At 39.6% G+C, this 18,416-nt stretch overlaps 2 protein-coding genes across 2 annotated transcripts; both read left to right on the top strand.

Annotated features, from left to right (window-relative positions):
• Positions 1 to 1,840: 1,840 nt before the first annotated feature.
• LOC135223059 (troponin T, skeletal muscle-like) lies at positions 1,841 to 8,476 on the top strand. The gene is made up of 2 exons (XM_064261567.1): positions 1,841 to 2,083; positions 8,084 to 8,476. Exons 1-2 carry the CDS (start codon positions 1,841 to 1,843, stop codon positions 8,474 to 8,476), a joined length of 636 nt encoding a protein of 211 aa, XP_064117637.1.
• On the top strand, positions 3,559 to 17,864 carry LOC135223246 (carbohydrate sulfotransferase 11-like). Its single transcript, XM_064261735.1, has 8 exons — positions 3,559 to 4,087; positions 8,084 to 8,510; positions 11,144 to 11,287; positions 12,979 to 13,100; positions 14,552 to 14,665; positions 15,318 to 15,557; positions 16,996 to 17,095; positions 17,674 to 17,864. Exons 3-8 carry the CDS (start codon positions 11,270 to 11,272, stop codon positions 17,767 to 17,769), a joined length of 690 nt encoding a protein of 229 aa, XP_064117805.1. The 5' UTR covers positions 3,559 to 4,087; positions 8,084 to 8,510; positions 11,144 to 11,269; the 3' UTR covers positions 17,770 to 17,864.
• Positions 17,865 to 18,416: the final 552 nt, after the last annotated feature.

Raw genomic sequence — 18,416 nt, 5'->3', positions numbered from 1 at the left:
CCTCTAGTCGTCGTTCTATGGCCAAGGGAGTTCGAATCACAGTGGATCTCACGAAGCTGAACGCACAAGTCTCCCGTCCAGCCCACCCTTCGCCCACGCCCTTAGCTGCTGTCCGTGCTGTCGACTCCACCCGCCAAGTTCTTCACTACCGCGGACGCGTCTACATGGTACTGGCAGATGGAGCTAGCAGAAGAGGACCGCCACCTCACCATTTCATTACGCCTTATGGACGCTTCCAGCATTGCCGGGGACCTATGGGCTTCACTGCCACGGTGTGATGCCTATTGTTACGCGGCGACCTAGCTCTCCAAGGCATGAAGAAGTGTCAAGGTTGTTGATGACATTCTCATCTTCGACGATGACCTACAGACACACTACCACAGGATCCATGAACTACTAACTTGCTGCCACAAAAATGGCATCACTCTCAACAGAGAAAAGTTCAGTGGCATAAACCAGAGTGAATTTCTGTGGCTTCACCCTTTCCGAAGAAGGAATCACTGCTGATCCAAGACGAGTTGCTGCTCTGCAAGACTTTCCTACACCATCCAACCTGATGGACTTACATTCCTTTATGGGATTAGTAAACCAGTTGGCAGAGTTTACCCCAGATATCGCCCTGACTGCACAGCCCCTTTGACCACTCATGAGCCCCAAGCACTCTTTTCTTTTGGACACCTGACCATGACCAGGCCTTCAAACGTGTGAAACAAGCACTTTCAAGCCACATGTTCTTGTGTCTTTTGACCCAACCCTGCCGACCATTCTCCAGACCGATGCATCTCGCCTCTATGGGATAGGCTACCCTCTCCACCAGGACCATGGATCTGAACATCTCCGAGTAGTCCAGTGTGGATCCCGCTTTCTCACAGACACCGAAACAAGGTATGCAATGATTGAACTGGAGATGCTTGCAGTATCTTGGGCCCTCACAAAGTGCTCCCTATACCTCAAAGGACTGCAAACCTTCACCCTGCAAACTGACCATCGCCCATTGGTGCCCATCATCAACAGCTACATGCTGGACATGGTTGAAAACCCACGGCTCCAGCGAATGAAGGAGCACATGTCGCAATATCAATTACTGCAGTGTGGCGCGCCAGCAAGTCTCTATGCATCCCAGATGCACTTTCTCGTGCACCAGTCAGCTACCCCACCTCTAAGGATATGACTGCTGCGCTGAGGTAACAGCACATGTCAGATCTGTCATCAACACTACAACAGCTTCCCAGGACGAGGATGCCCCAACCATTGACACCGACGGACCCTACAGGACATGTCGATAGCAGCACAGGCAACCCCACCTACGTTCGCCTTCGTGACTGCATCAGTTCTGGGTTTCCACGAATCGCTACGACCTACATGCATCCTTATCACCGTACTGGAAGCTGCCAGAAGCCCTCTCTACTGATGGCAACCTCGTGCTCTACGGGGCAAGAATACTAGTCCCTGCAGCTCTACGTCGCCACGCACTCGCCAGACTCCATGATAGTCACCGTGGTGTCGAGGCTACCAAAAACGTCGGGCTCAACAAACCGTCTTCTGGCCTAGGATAGACTCGGACATCGCCAACACCATCGCTGCCTGCGAGCCGTGCCAAGTCCTGCGTCCCAGCCAACAACGGGAGCCTCTCCCAACGACGACCATCCATCCAGGCCCTTTGAGTCGGTATCGGCGGACTTCTTCCATGTAGCTGGGAAGTCCTTTCTTGTAGTCGCCGACCCCCTCTCTGGCTGGCTGTGGTTTGTCCCTTGCAAGGGTGACACTACTGCCTCCTCGACCATACGGCACTTCTGCCGCTACTTCAGAGAGGTGGGTGTTCCCTTACGCCTGCGCACCAATGGAGGACCTCCAAGTTTACCAGCAAAGAATTTGCCGACTTCACAGAACGTTGGGGTGTACACCACATCACCTCGTCGCACATTACCCACAGTCTAATGGACACGCTGAGGCTGCTGTCAAGGCTGTCCAAGCACTTGATCCTCAAAACGGCCCCCACAGGAACATTGACCGCGAGGATTTCGATCGTGGTCTCCTCGAGTTAAGAAAACACACCCAACCGTCTGGTCGCTCTCCTGCCCAGGTACTGTATGGTCACCCTCTCCGTACATGTGTGCCTGCCCATCCTCAGTCATTCACAGAAGATTGCAGGAAAAGGCCCATGACTGTGACCGCTGAGCCGCTGCCAGAGCTGCTCAGGTGCAGCGCAACTATGATGCCCAAGCCTGCCCCTGCCCAGGCTTAATGTGGGCCAGCATGTCCGCCTCCAGGACCCGACATCCCACCAATGGACACAGTTGGGGATTGTCATGGGTGGTGCACGATCACACGAGTACGAGAGCCGTCTCCCAACGTGGTCGAGTGTAGTTGTTACGTCGGGAACCGTCGCTTCCATATATCCACTGCCCGGCCCCAGTTTCAAGTTCCCAACTCTGATCTCCCTGGGGTGGTCCCTAGCCCCAGACATGGAAAAGTCATCAATTCCCTCCCCCAAAGCCCCTCGCAGGTCTCCAAGATTGAACAGGGCCTACATAATGTACATATCTACATGTAATTGTTTAGTACGTTCAAAATACCTCTTTGAACGCCAAAAGGGAAGGGGAGGTGTAGAATAATAGATATTTTACTATGCAATTGCTGTACGATTCATTTCCATGTATTTAATAAAATCACCTATTGTGAACGCATCCGCATGTGTCGCCCTATATCATGAACCCCGCATGCGCATGGCTATCTTCTTTGCTTCTCTGGCGCGAACTGCAACGCCCTGCAGAGCCTCTGTACATATTTGCCTTTTGCTGCTTGGAATAAAGAAATCACGACTCGGGATATTTCTCCCAACCCTCCTGCAATCTTTCGTCTTATAATGCAAGACATCACCACCTATCACCACTGTGCCCTTGACTGTGAGACATTTGTTTTTGATTGGAATGTCTCAGATTCGGGGAATTAGAGACATAGGTTCCTGTCTTGGGGTCGTGACAGAGTAGGTAATTTTATCCTAGCTACAATTCTTGGAAAGGATGTTAATATAGAGCAGTTATATAAATTTATGGGGGGAGGCTGGCCTCCTCAACCAAATTTAAATTGTACATAGATTGTCTATGTAAGAACTTATACATATGAACGATTTTTATATACATATATTTATAAATATTCTTATATGAAATTTATTTAAAATTTAATTGTTCTATTTAATTTATTTCGGTGTCAATTACCCAGATGTTGTGACGCCAGATTTAATAGACACAATCAATCAATCTTAACCGGTTAACCTTTTGTTGTTCCAAGCTCTACAATAGATAGTATCTGCGAAACAAATTCAACCGACGAAACTCTCATCTCAACCTGATTACTCCTCATGTGGAACACGTCTCATTACTTTTAACTTATAACTTAACCTCACACCTGTTCGACTAATCACCGAGGCAGGTGTTGACGTTTGACAGCTATGTACATACGATAAGGTTAATCCTTTGAAGTACAGTATAACTTTTAAGTTACGTAAATCTCAATTTGTTCTCATGCCATCGCGTTGTGAAGTGTTGTAAAAGAAAAGGTAAACAAAAATTAGTTATGGATGTCGCTTCACGGGAACTTATTGCCGAATGACACTTGGCAACGTCGCAGTTTCCGAGTGTTAATGCAAGTTTGGTTTCAGTTTTCGTATGAACGAGTCCAGGTGTGGACGGTGGTGTTCCCTTCTTGCACTGACTCGGCCAAAGTCAGGATTAATAACTTACTGAGAGGAAATAGAGCAACCGCGACTTTTGGATTTATATTTTTGTACAATTCATTGAAGATCATGGAATGAAGTCTGAACAGGATGATGTGTACTGATCCATGCCACAAGGACCGTTTGTGTCCCATTTTAAATCTCGGTTATTAAACGGCGTTCCATGAAGTTAGAGTCTGATGCTTGGCTTATTGACCCTCTATTCCATTCGCATGAACTGAACACAAAGTCACAAAATCTGAGTAACATAACATTGAATGTGACGCCTAAAACATGAGGTTTTTCGTAAGGAGGTACCTGAAATCCGTCATTTACTTCATTGTCGTGTTGTTTGTCTTCAACCTTGTTCAGGTGAGTCTGAGATGACGGTTTTTATCTATATATATATATATATATATATATATATATATATATATATATATATATATATATATATATATATATATATATTTATATATATAATAAGTAGCGGTCTGTATAGAACATAGAAAGTAGATAATATGACACTTTTCTTCAAATCACATTTAATGAATCGAATGAACCCGAGAATATTGTGAAAAAAAAAATTGCTTTTTTTTATACCCAAGACAATATCCGTCATATTCGTCATGAAATATAAAAATAAATAGCAGTTTACAGTTTCGTCGTATTGGACGAACACGTCCTCGATAGATATTTCAATTAGATATGGTATTTATCTGATTTTTCCTTTCAAAATTTAAACTTCGGCATTTTAAACGAAGCTTAGGTGATAGCTGCGTAATTGCCTGAGGTCCACACCTGCTACGGATAATCAGCTGGTAGAACACTCATAAAGCCAACCGAGTAATAACGATAAAAAAAATAAGCGCTTATTGCAACATGGCAGTGCAAATAGGCACCTGATTCAAAAGCCTCCATGTAGCAGGTTCTGTGGTTATCGTAAATAGCGTCACTCAATCAGTTTCTGCTGTATTAAGGAGCTATAATTACAGCTGTCCACAAAAGGGCCGGTGGCACCTGATTCTTGGCCTTACAGGTGTTCAGAATGGAATCTCATCTGTGGAAACCACAGTTGCTCTGTAGGCAAAGGAGTTCCGTTTAAATGAACCACCAGACTTTTTTCTTTCTCCCTTGGAAGAAATGTTTGCATTCTGACACAAACTGGCAACAGCTGATGGTCCTGACAGCCCTTAAGGCCTGTCCACACTAGGAAACATTGTTTGCAAACAGTTTGCAAAGTGTTTGCAAGCAATGTTTCCTGTACAGACCTTAGTCGTCGTCAGGATATTTGTCGGTGCAGTAGCCTCTGTATTTATTTACTTGGCTATTTTAATGCACTCGAGGAGGGATAAGAGAAAGAAATAGAGATCGTGAGGAAGACTTTAGAAAAAGGAGCCTGTCATGCTGACTTGCTTCTGGCGGAATTGAAAATAGATACATGCGTGTATAGATATACATATATCACGCATACATACATATATACACATACACACGCACGTGTATATATATATATAATATAAATATATACTATATATATATATATATATATATATATATGAAATATATAAATATACAAATATACATGATATATATGTATATGATACATTCTACATGTGTTTATATACATATACACACAGGGTTACTTGGTCTTGGTACAACGAGGCAGCTCTGAAATGCATTGGTTCTGAATTAAGGACCGCGTACCAGTTCGGAATGATACGAAATCGTAGGCAGGTAGAAATCAGTTTTACCTTGATCTTACAGTTCATTATATAATGGGGAATAACAACTCATGACATCTAGTTTCACTGATAAAACACGAGACCAAGTAACCCCGAACCACATAGTGACGTAATGGCTGTCAGGACCATCAGGTGTTGTCAGTTTGTGTCAGAATGCAAACGTTTCCTTCCAAGGGAGAGAGAGAGAAAAAAAAAAACTTTATAAAGTCATTAGTATAGTTAAGGAGGAATTGAACTTCTGTGGCATAAATCTCAAACCCGTTTATAAAGTCATCTCACGTCTATGAACAGTCTAATGCCGTTTATAAAGTTCACCTCACATCTATGAAACAGGTTCTAATGCGTTTATAAAGTCATCACATCTATGAACAGGTCTAATGCCGTTTATAAAGTCACCTTCACATCTATAAACAGTCTAATGCCGTTTAGAAAGTACCACGTTTATGAACAGTCTAATGCCGTTTATAAAGTAACACGTCTTATGAACAGTCTAATGCCGTTTATAAAGTCACCTCACATCTAGGAACAGTCTAATGCCCGTTTGTAAAGTATCTCAGTCTAGAACAGTAATGCCGTTTTATAAAGTCATCTCACATCTATGAACGGCAAAATGCGTTTATAAAGTTCTCTCACATCTAAATGAACAGTCTAAATTGCCGTTTATAAAGTCACCTCACACTTTATGAAAACCCCGTCTAATGCCGTTTATAAAGTTAACCTCACGTCTAAATGAAACGGTTAATAAGTTTATAAAGTTAATCTCCATCTATGAACAGTTAATGCGTTTATAAAGTCACCTCACACGATGAACAGTAAGGCGTTTATAAAGTCACCTCAGTTATGAACCGTTCTAATACCGTTTATAAAGTCATCTAACATCTATGAAACGGTTCTAATACCGTTTATAGAGGCACCTCATTCTATGAACAGTAATGCCGTTTTAAAGTCAATCTAACATCTATGAACGGCGAAATAACCCGTTTATGGAGTCACCTCACTTCTATGAACAGTCTAATGCCGTTTATAAAGCACCGCATTATATGAACAATCTAATGCCGTTTATAAAGGTCACCTCACATACTAATGAAACAGTCTTAAGCCTGTTTTTTTAAAGTTACCTCACGTCCTTTATGAAACGGTCCTAATCCGTTTATAAAGTCATCTCACATCTATGAAACAGTCTAATTCCGTTTATAAATCACCTCACATCTATGACAGCCCCCTAATGCCGTTTATAAATTCACCTCAATCTAGGAACGGTCCCTAATACCGTTATAAAGTTAATCTCACATCTATGAACGGTCTAAATACCGTTTATAGAGTCCACCCTCCACTTTCTATGAACAGTCTAAAGCCGTTTTATAAAGCATCCTCACATCTTATGAACGGTCTAATTACCGTTTATAGGGAATCACCTCACTTCTATGAACATCTAATGCCGTTTATAAAGTCACCTCTTCTATGAACAAGTCCTAATGCGTTTTAATAGTCACCTCAACTCTATGAACAGTCCCCTAACCATTTGATTTCATACCTGAATTTCCTTAACATTTAGTTTTTGCAGATGTCTTTAATTGTATAGTAAAGCAATCAGTTTCGCCATTATCCCATGACGTCAAACCTGAAAGTTTAACCGAGTTTAACTTTAGCGATTATATGAAGTATACCGTTAGAGTGGGTTTTGCTCTCTCATCCTGTGAGACGATATTAAATGGGTTAGTCTGTTTTGTCAGTCGTATGTTTATTCATGTTTTCAATTAATATATTTCGCATGTTTTTTTTCTCAAGTCCCGATGTAGCAATTAGATTGGTGTCTAGTAACCAATTGGATAATTTGGACTCCTTCATTTATTTATTTATTTTGATATTTATCCATTTCTTAATTTCACATGCATTATACGTCCATACGTACAGTAGGCGACACAGAATTTCTACCTTATGCAATTTAGCAATACATGTATAATCATATTTCCTTCGTGGAAATCTTGGTTCCCTCCAACTTTTTAAGTAGTTTCTGAAAAGATTAGAAGATCGAAAACTTGTTTAATATAAACCTCGGGTTTGTTCAGTTTGTTTACCTATTACTCGACCAAGTCCCAAGAAGATCTCATCGTCTGGGTACGAGTATTTTGTTTTGTAGGAAATTATGTTTATCTTTCAACAACGAGCGTCTTGTCTTAGAGAAATCCGTGAACTCTGAGATTGCTTTGGTAGCCTCATTGTTATTATCCAAAAACCGTAAAAAAAAATAAAACCTTTGTAAGTTTAGGTGTAAATGACACTCCTTGCGTAGTAACCAGTTCTAGCCGCTGGTGATAGCCATAAGTTGTACATGTTTAAAAGCGTATTATTATTATTATTATTATTATTATTATTATTATTATTATTATTATTATTATTAATTATTATTATTATTATTAATTATTATTATTCGTGTATCCTGGAAACAGACCTTCTTTCGAACATTTTTTACTGAATATAAATGCAAGAATTAACAAAATTCATTTACGTAGAATTCTCTCAGTTCTCATTAAGAGAATTGAGAGAATTCTATAGAAAACAAATTCTGTAAATTCTACCATTATATTCAATAAAATATTATTATTATTAATTTGGATTCCAGAAGCATGCCGAGTTTACAGAAAGGAAAGGACTTCTCGAAATAGACCATCAGTTCAGCCCACTGGACGGCGACTTTCACCCACTCAATGGGATACATGCTATGAGGGACGGGATTCCCGAGCAGGAGAATTTAGACGCTGGAGAAAATGAAGAACAAGCAGCCGACGATAAAGTACAAGAAGAAGACGCTGATAATGAAGAGGAGGAGGAGGAGGAGGAGGAGAACGAGGAGAACGAGGACTTTGTCGATGAATACGCAGAGGAACATGCGGGACCTGACCCCGTAGGATCTGAAGGAGGTCAAAGAGCAACCTGGGCACGGCCCGGCACTTGGAAATGCCCAGCCGGGAGAGGTGGGGCGCGGGGACAGTCCCGTTGGAGAGAAGAACAGTGAGGACCTCCAGGATTTCTTCAGGGAAAGGGAGTTGGTAAGTATACATAGGTTAAATATATATATATTAATATATATATATAATATATATATATATATATATAATTTATATAACATATATACTGTAATTATCTATAACAATAATAAAAAAAAATCCAAATGGATCTTTCTTGTTTGTCCGCCCCGTTGGGGGAAGGGTAAGTAGGAGATCTGGAGGGTAGTGGAGACATGATGGGCAGTGCCGGGTTCCAGCGCAGCGTAGCGCGCGTCATCAGGCTCGTGTATATATATGCTATATATGAGAGAGAGTGCGAGAGAATCTTCTGGTCACTATTTATACCAAATACTTATGTAATTGTAATAACCACAGTGGCCCATCAACTAATCGATTTTTCTTCATTTTTTGTGGGTATATTTGTCGCTACAGAGCCTAAGATCCGAATGGAATAATCATGTGAGGAAATTTCATACGCCTGCAGCAGGAGTCGAACCTGCATCCAGTATATCAGAGTAAAGGTCATGTTACTTTTTAATGAGGAAGGCTTGTTACTCTTTTTTTTATGTAATGAAATATCCCGTAATTATGGCACGTCCAGTGAAGTTAATGACATTAATATGGATTGAATATTTCGAGATAAAATTCAAAGTACCCGTTTCAGATCACCATGGCATCCTGAGAAGTCAGTTAGTAAACCAATAAAACTAATTCGAAATTGGGGAATTTATGGTATATTAATTTATTTCCATACCATCAATAATCGTAGTTTGCGTTCGAAAAGTTTGCGTTGCAGCGTAGAATTGATAGAATATACAGATGTAGTTTTAAGTAAAGTTGCAATATATAATATATATATAATAGCTATTTTATACTAATATGATATTTATATAATATTATAATCATAATAATTTACTTACATAAAGGTTAAAGGGGATTTCTTTTGCCACGGAGGAAAAAAATGAAAGGCGAGAGAGCCAAGAACTTTCGGTCTAGCACGACCCTTTACTCAGGCCTGAGTAAAAGGGTCGTGCTAGACCGGAAAGCTTGGCTCTCTCGCCTTTCATTTTTTCCTCCGTGGCAAAAACCTTTATATATATATATATATATATATATATATATTTATATATATATATATATATATATATATTGCATACTTAAAACTACATCTGTATATTCTATCAATTCTACGCTGCAACGCAAACTTTTCGAACGCAAACTACGATTATGATGGTATGGAAATAAATTAATATACCATAAATTCCCATTTCGAATTTAGTTTTATTGGTTTACTTAAACTGACTTCTCAGGATGCCATGGTGATCCTGAAACGGGTACTTTGAATTTTATCTCGATATTAATCCATATTAATGGTCATTAACTTCACTGGACGTGTCATAATTACGGGATATTTCATTACATAAAAAAAAAAGAGTAACAAGCTCCTCATTAAAAAGTTACATGACCTTTACTCTGATATACTGGATGCAGGTTCGACTCCTGCTGCAGGCGTATGAATTTCTTCACATGATTATTCATTCGGATCTTAGGCTCTGTAGCGACAAATATACCCCAAAAAATGAAGAAATCGATTAGTTGATGGGCCACTGTGGTTATTACAATTACATAAGTATCTGGTAAAAATAGTGACCAGAAGATTCTCTCGCACTCTCTCTCATATATAGCACATATATACACGAGCCTGATGACGCGCGCTACGCTGCGCTGGAACCCGGCACTGCCCATCATGTCTCAGGCCTGAGTAAAAGGGTCGTGCTAGACCGAAAGTTCTTGGCTCTCTCGCCTTTCATTTTTTCCCTCCGGGGCAAAAACCTTTATTTATACATAGCATCACGTTTTATATACTTCGTGATCAAGTTAGTTCATATTTATATTATTATATTATATATATCTATCTATATATATATAATATATATATATATGTAGAATCTACCGGTCATTTTTATCAGATACATATGTAATTGTAATAGCCACAATGCCCTCTTGACTTCTCAAATTCTTTGCTCTTTTTTTGGATTCGCTTGTCACTGCAAAGCCTTCAGAACCAACATCAAAGAAATATGAAGAAATCATGATGTCCGGTAGCTTTGTAGTTTGCTTGAACTTAAAACATGTAGCGAGTCGGATTATGGCAGCTTTTAATTTTTGTCAGATTCATTGGGGGGAATAAAAAATATTACTGTTGAAAGGAATACAACAACTTTTTTTTCAATTAAGCCGATTTTTAATATCCATAGTAGTAATGATTCGAGTTAGAATATTATGTGTTTTGTTATATATTCCATTTTGAAAAGACAGTTCCTCAGTGGTGTGATCAGTATGGTATTGGCCTGCCACCTCGGTGGCCGCGAGTTCGATTCTCGGGCATTCCACTGAGGGATTAGAGATGTGTATTTCTGGTGACAGAATTTCACTCTCGACGTGGTTCGGAAGTCACGTAAAGCCGTTGGTCCTGTTGCTGAATAACCACTGGTTCCATGCAACGTAAAAACACCGTACAAATAACAATCCATTTTGAAAAGTGGTCTCCATGTTATCATTATAGGAGATCTGTTCAAGAGCAATTAGGTCGTAGCTATATTAAGTTTCCTGTACAGTTCTTTCAGTGACCGAACTAGAATGATGTTAGCCTCATTTGTTGACCTTTGCCTCAGGTCTATAAAGAGCGTAGGAACCACATCCGGGAAGTTTGTCATCGCCTGGGCCCAGAGGGAGCCTACGGTTCCCTTGATAAGGCTCCTCTCCGCAGACTCAGATGGCTGAATAAGAAACGCTTGATAATGTGCTTCAACGCCAAAGTAAGTCGATTGGATCTCTTTAAAGGCCCTATACACTGAACGATTGTTTGAACGATTGCCTGAACGGCTGTCTGTATCGTTCGCAAAAACACTGTGTATGGGCTTGTCTGAATGCAAAAGTGGGCGGAGCTTCGTGTCTGAACGATCTCAGCGGGAATCTGTCACGACCAGGTTGCTGGCTTGCAAATTGAGTCTAGCATACAAAGGTCGTTCAATGTATGGGTTTGTCTGCCGATATAACGCTATCGCGCGCGTCTCCTCTAGAGATGATGCCATGTCTTCTCGAGACAACATCTTTGTTCAGACTGAAATCGGTGCGGAAATCGTTTATTCTGTATGAATAGTGTGTGTGTGTGTGGGTCGACAACGACAATCGTTCAGACAGTCGTTCAGTGTATGGAGGCCTTAAGTTTGGTTTCTCTGCTGTGGCTCCGTCGAACATTTCCGTTCGTGGTGTGTGCTCCAAGTCAGTTTTAATATATCAAGAACCTTCTAACAGTATTAAACAGATCTCAAAGTATCGGATTGAGATTGGGCAACCCTGCCTTCAAATACTCCTTTGACGCTTTGAAGTGTGATCTTCACCAGTGAAAAATAGATGACAGTGCAGAAAGTGCCGAGGGATGAATTCTCTGGAGGCAGAGGTCTGACAAATTGGCTGTGGTGTTGGTGTAGAGAGGTAGAAGGGATACGAGGAGATGTGTTAGATGTACCTCCTTCACCTCTCTAGACCAACACCACAGTCATGTTGACCCTCTGCCTCCAGTGAATTCATTCTGGGCACTTTTAGGATGTAGATCACACTTCAGAGCGTCTACTGAATATTAGGAGGCAGGGATACCCATTTTCTATCCGATGTTAAGATCCTGTTGACCCAGAATATATTCGCTCCTCTGAAAAATGTACGATCTTTTAAATGCCATTAGAAGATTCGTGATTTTACAAACTTATTTGGTCTTTCTGTCAAAAAAAGAGAAAAAAAAAACCTTGCTGTCAACAAGTCTTTTATTTCTTCCAGAATCTTTTAGAGCCTACAAATCCAAGGAAGTTGTGTTAATGCAGAATATCGTATAGCTCCTAATTAGGTCACGAGGTTTTTCAAGAATTTAGTCGAGTTTGATATTCACAATTTAACCAGATCTTGACAGAGTATATTTTGCGTATGCACTGTCAAGATCTGGTTAAATTGTTGGGATATCTAAAGACTAAATGCCGGATAGCCTCGTGACCTGACCAGGATGTATACGATATTCTGCAATGAACACAACTTCCCCGGATATCAAAGTCTAAAAGATTCTGGAGGGTAGAAAAGGCTTCTTATTGTTATTATAAATGTATAAAATTGTATAAAAAAAGTCCTCATTCGACTGAATATCGGATTCTATTTGACCATAATTCCTCGCTGGACGAGTGGTTTTCGCGCTCGGTTGCCAATCCGGTAGTCCGAAGTTCGATTCTCGGCTCGGCCAGCGCGGAATCAGAGGAATTTATTTCTGGTGATAGAAATTCATTTCTCGAATAAGTGTGGTTTAGATCCCACAATAAGCTGTAGGTCCCGTTGCTAGGTGACCAATTGGTTCCTGGTCACGTAAAAATATCTATTCCTTCGGACCAGCCCTAGGAGAGCTGTTAATCAGCTCAGTGGTCTGGTAAAACATACTTAACTCTGTTTGACCATGAAAAATGAATAGGTGGGGACATCAACTTGGACTCAGTACTTGATGGAAGTCGGGTATCCTGGTTTACTGAAGAACGTCTCGCACTGGCATTACACCGCAGAACGCCTCCTCAAACCACCCCACAAACGAGGAAGGTAAGAAGTGAGTGTGTCTAGTGAGTGTATCTTGGTGCAATAAATAGATACTTTATGATTTTCATTACTTAAGACAGTGGGTTCCAACCTGTGAGGCGTGCCCCCCTGGGGGGGGTGCTCGAAGGGCTGCCAGGGGGGTTGTCGCCAATGCTTGGTGAAGAGGATAATTATATCTGAAAACTATTAATTATGATGGAATTCACAATTTCAAAATACTGAGAAAATATTTCAGATATAAATATGAAATTTAGTCGTTTAAATATATAAACTATTTCAAATTCTATATTATGGAATTTATATATATATATATATATATATTATATATATATATATATATATATATATATATATATATATTGTGGATTATTGACATGTACCGACTATGCCAGTAATATACAATATTTAAGGAGGGGGGGGGGCGCAGAGAATGTCCCATTCAATGAAAAGGGGGGGGGGGGGCGAGAATTAGAAAAGGTTGGAAACCACTGACTGAAGATGAGCGTATATATAAATGTAGCACGTTTACAAGGCGTTAAATTGTTCAGAAAGTTAACACAGAGTTCAATGCTTTTGTGTGAAAAAAAAATAAAAATGAAGAAATAGAGAGACGGAGTAAAGAAAGTAAATTAGTAACAAACAAGATAAATATATAAATAAGTAAATATGTACACGCAGAAGGTACTCGGGTTGGACATGATCTTTATAACAGTTTGAGTGATACTTTTTTTTTTTTAACCTCGGCATCAAAATTATTTACATGAAAGCCAATGAACAGTTTTAACAGTGAAATGAAAGAAAGACTGGTGAATTTTGACACTTTGGAACCACAAAAGAATGTGGGTAGTGATGTTTAAAAAGTGTTTTACTTCAGTCTAGCAGACGCAATCTTCCCTTGCTTTAGCAAACTAATTTATCTTCATTAGTTTAGAAGAAAAAAAAAAACACCCAAAGAAAGAAATTATTATAACCATTTCTGGCCTGGTGCACTGGGTTCATTGAAAGATGCTTTCTTCTCGACGATACCTCGAAATGCGTGGATTCTGTCCGTCTATGACGTAGAGATCCCGAGTAAATATTATGTCATTTCTTTAGCATCCTTGACGTTAAACTTACACCAACCAGTACCATGTCTTTGGTGGCAAATGGAAGTCGCCCTTATCCGATTTGCCAATTTGGAGGCCAAAAGAATACTTGTTTTCCACCACCGTAGGATAAGCTTTTGCATCCTATGACTGAGAGAGAGAGAGAGAGAGAGAGAGAGAGAGAGAGAGAGAGAGAGAAGGATCATCTTCAGTGATCTATCGAAAATAAACAATTCAGTACAGCACACTTGAAACTAATAATTTGAGTACAACCAGTCAATTGATATAACCCCTATCGAAGTCATCACACAATTTCCTAATATTAATATTTTCTTATTCATTATGAGACATAATTCATTCATTCCACAGCGATACATCACTCAGCCTGATGAAGGAATACACCAAGATCATCTTAGTCAGGGATCCCTTCGCTCGTATCGTCTCTGCCTATTTGGACAAAATCGCTCGTATGAGATTTGCTTCGTAAGTATTACTCTCAATACATTTGAAATGGATTTTCAGGATATATAACATTAATTCGAGTAGCTTTTTAATTTGATGAAAAAAATAAGTTTCATTTCCTCCTGGTTAAAGAGAGTGTTATGATTATGTTTTGAATGAATATGTTTTTCGCGATTGTTGTATGCATCAGTTTGACAATTGCCCTATTTTTTCTTGAAGCTGAATTTAGTGTACCTCTTTTTGAGCAACAGCATAAAATTAAGATCCGTTTTCCATAAAAAAAACGTTTTGTCGAAATGTTATTGCTTTATTGCTTTAGAGTTTGCTTGCATATGTATTGAACATATATCCATACACATTATATATATATATATATATATATATGTATATATATATATATATATATATATATATATATATGTTGTATGTATGTATGTATATATTTGTGTATTTTTGTATGCATTTATAACTATTATAAGTGTATGTCCGCTATAGTCAATCTGAAACCCTCATATAACTTACCATTTGATATATAAATGTATATGTAACTGAAAAGAACAACACTTAATTAGCCAGTATAACATCTGGAAGTAATCAACTCCTCATCAGTTAACACTTAATCCTTCATAACTTGGACCCCCATAAATACTACATAGTAGACTATCCCGGACAGGCTGTGTCGCTTCATCATCAAGAAGTACCGAAAGGAGACGTCGGAGCTGAACCAGCGCCAGCCCTCGTTCGAGGAGTTCGTGCTGTTCCTGGTGGAGCACACGCCTCGCGCGGACGACATCAGAGCCAAGAGAGACCATCGCTCCGACCGCCACTGGTTTCACTACTACGCCAACTGCGCCCCCTGCGATATTCCCTACGACATCGTCGCTACCATGGAGAGCGTCCACGAGGACACGAGGTGAGGGCGTGGCGACCAAAATCGAATGCCGTGTCTTGCGAAGCTTATAGGAGGCGATCTCTTCAGAAGCAAAGTGTAAAGATGGGGAGATTTTTTACTATATTAGATTCACATCAGCGTGAATTGGATGTCTAGGCCAGTCCCTTACGACGCTCTTGATTGGCTGTTAATAAGGCAATGACAGGGCTGGAAACTCTCAGTCTCTCGAGAGAGTTCAAATAGGCAGGACGTATGCTCCACCTCTCCTGCGGGATGCTTTTGAAAGACGTAATCCCTTAGGAGAGGAGGAACATACAGCCTACCTACGTGAACTCTCGAGAGAGACTGATAGTTTCCAGCCCTGTGAGTGGCTTATCAACAGCCAATCAGGAGCGTCGTAAGGGACTGGCCTAGACATCAAATGCACGGTTGATGTGAATCTACTCTACCTGTAGTTACCACTTCCCACGCACAAAACTAAGAAGAGAGATTTGTCAAGTTTTGTTTACAGTTAATTAAGGTTCTGTATATAAAACTGGGTGACGACGTGAATGGTATTTGTCTCTGTAGAAAGATCTTTCGTAAAACGCTTGAGATTAACGTCACATCTTTCTAAAAGTGCCTCAGCGGCGTGGTTGGTATGGTATTGGCGTCCCACCTCGGTGGTCGCGGGTTCGATTCTCGGCCATTCCATTGAGGAGTGAGAGATATGTATTTCTGGTGATAGAAGTTCACTCTCGACGTGGTTCGGAAGTCACGTAAAGCCGTTGGTCCCGTTGTTGAATAACCACTGGTTCCATGCAACGTAAAAAACACCACAGAAACAAAACAAAACATCTTTCTAAAAGCGATGTTACATTACAGTTGAAAATATTTTAAAATACATTTGCACAATGGTTCTGAGCAATAGCCAATAAAGTAGATCTTGTAAGAGAGAAAACTGACTGGACGAGAGTTAAGGAAGTCAGGATTTCACTCTAGGACATTTTTGGGGAAGGAATATTTGTTGAAATGTTTTGAAGTTGGATAAGCAGTGATTAAACTTTCCAAGAAATTATATCAATACTTTTCTTATTCTATTTATTAGAGCCAAGGTTCTTATTCCGTCAGAGCACCTCATCACTCAAGGTTCTTTGCAGCGTCCTTTCGGCCACTAGCTGCAACTCTTGTCATTTCTTTTCTTGTACCTCCGTTCATATTCTCTTTCTTCCATCTGACTGTCCACCCTTTCCTAACAATTGTTTCATAGTGCAACTGCTTTGAGATTTCCCTCCTATTACACCTTCCAAACCTTTTTACTGTCAATATCCATTTCAGCGTCGAATGACCTCATAGGTCCCAGCCTTTGGTCTAAATTCAGTATTCTGTTCTGTTCTGAATTACATGTGATGTTTATGATGAAGACGGGATTAATTTAGTAACTTTCCTTATGAATAGATCTTACTCTTACTTATTTCAGATATATCATGGAGAAATATCAGTTGGGTCTCAAGGACACCGTTTGGAATAATCACCAAGCGAAGAGGTCCTCCGAAGAAATGGCAATCAAGTTATTTCAGGTGAGAATCTCTCTCTCTCTCTCTCTCTCTCTCTCTCTCTCTCTCTCTCTCCAAAAGAATCCTATTCTCCACATAGCCAGGGATGGTTCTAGCAAAAGCAAAACAACTATGACTGCCATTGTCTTCCTAATATGTATATATGCATATACATATATATCTATAGATATGTATGTATGTATATGTATATATAATATATGTATAAGACACCCACATACACACACATATATGTATATACTATAATATATATAATATATATATATATATATATATATATATATATTATATATATATATATATATATATATAGTATATATATATATATATGTGTGTGTGTGTGTGTGTGTGTGTGTGTGTGTATGTATACATATATATATATATATATATATATATATATATATATATATATATATATATATATATATACTATTAAAGGTATAAGCATAAACTTATTTGCAAGATTTGGAAATAGGACATTGTTCTGTATACCAGTGACTATGAATGATTATGAACACAAATCTTTTAAGATAATAACAGAAAGAATGAACTAATTCATTGCTTCCTACCATATCTGTGTCCAGGAAATCCCACGCAACCTGACGTTGGAACTGTATCAGCGCTATCGCGTTGACTTCTTGATGTTCGGGTATAGCGTTGAAAAATACCTGGCCCCATAGCAGTCGCGGCGCCCTTGGAGAATATTGGCGCCCGCTCGGCTTCGAGTGTTTCAGAAGGCTCGAAGTCTGTTGTAAATAAAGAAAACGAGTGTTCCTTTGTTAGTCTTATTCTTTTGTCCCCCTTAGTTTGTTTTCATTTATGTGTATAAATCAACGTTGCTAGATTTAGCATTGTTTTCCAGCATTATAATAATAATAATAATAATAATAATAATAATAATAATAATAATAATAATAATAATAATAATAATAATAATAATAATAATAATAATAATAGGCTAGTAGAGAGCCTATAGAGGTCATGATCAAATACAGGGTCAAAATCGGTGTATATGACCCTGTATTTGATCATGACCTCTATAGGCGCTCTACTAGCCTGCTTAAGTAGCACGGAAAAAGCCGCTATTCGGAAAATAGATAACAATAATAAAAATAATAATAATATATTTTTTTTTTGCTCTATCGCAGTCCTCCAATTCGACTGGGTGGTATTTATAGTGTGGGGTTCCGGGTTGCATCCTGCCTCCTTAGGAGTCCCATCACTTTTCTTACTATGTGTGCCGTTTCTAGGATCACACTCTTCTGCATGAGTCCTGGAGCTACTTCAGCCTCTAGTTTTTCTAGATTCCTTTTCAGGGATCTTGGGA

Source organism: Macrobrachium nipponense, chromosome 8 (genome assembly GCF_015104395.2).
Source record: "Macrobrachium nipponense isolate FS-2020 chromosome 8, ASM1510439v2, whole genome shotgun sequence".
In the NCBI taxonomy this organism is placed as follows: Eukaryota; Metazoa; Arthropoda; class Malacostraca; order Decapoda; family Palaemonidae; genus Macrobrachium; species Macrobrachium nipponense.
The sequence above is the reverse complement of the archived record's forward strand: the minus strand, read 5'-3'. Positions and strand labels throughout refer to the sequence as shown.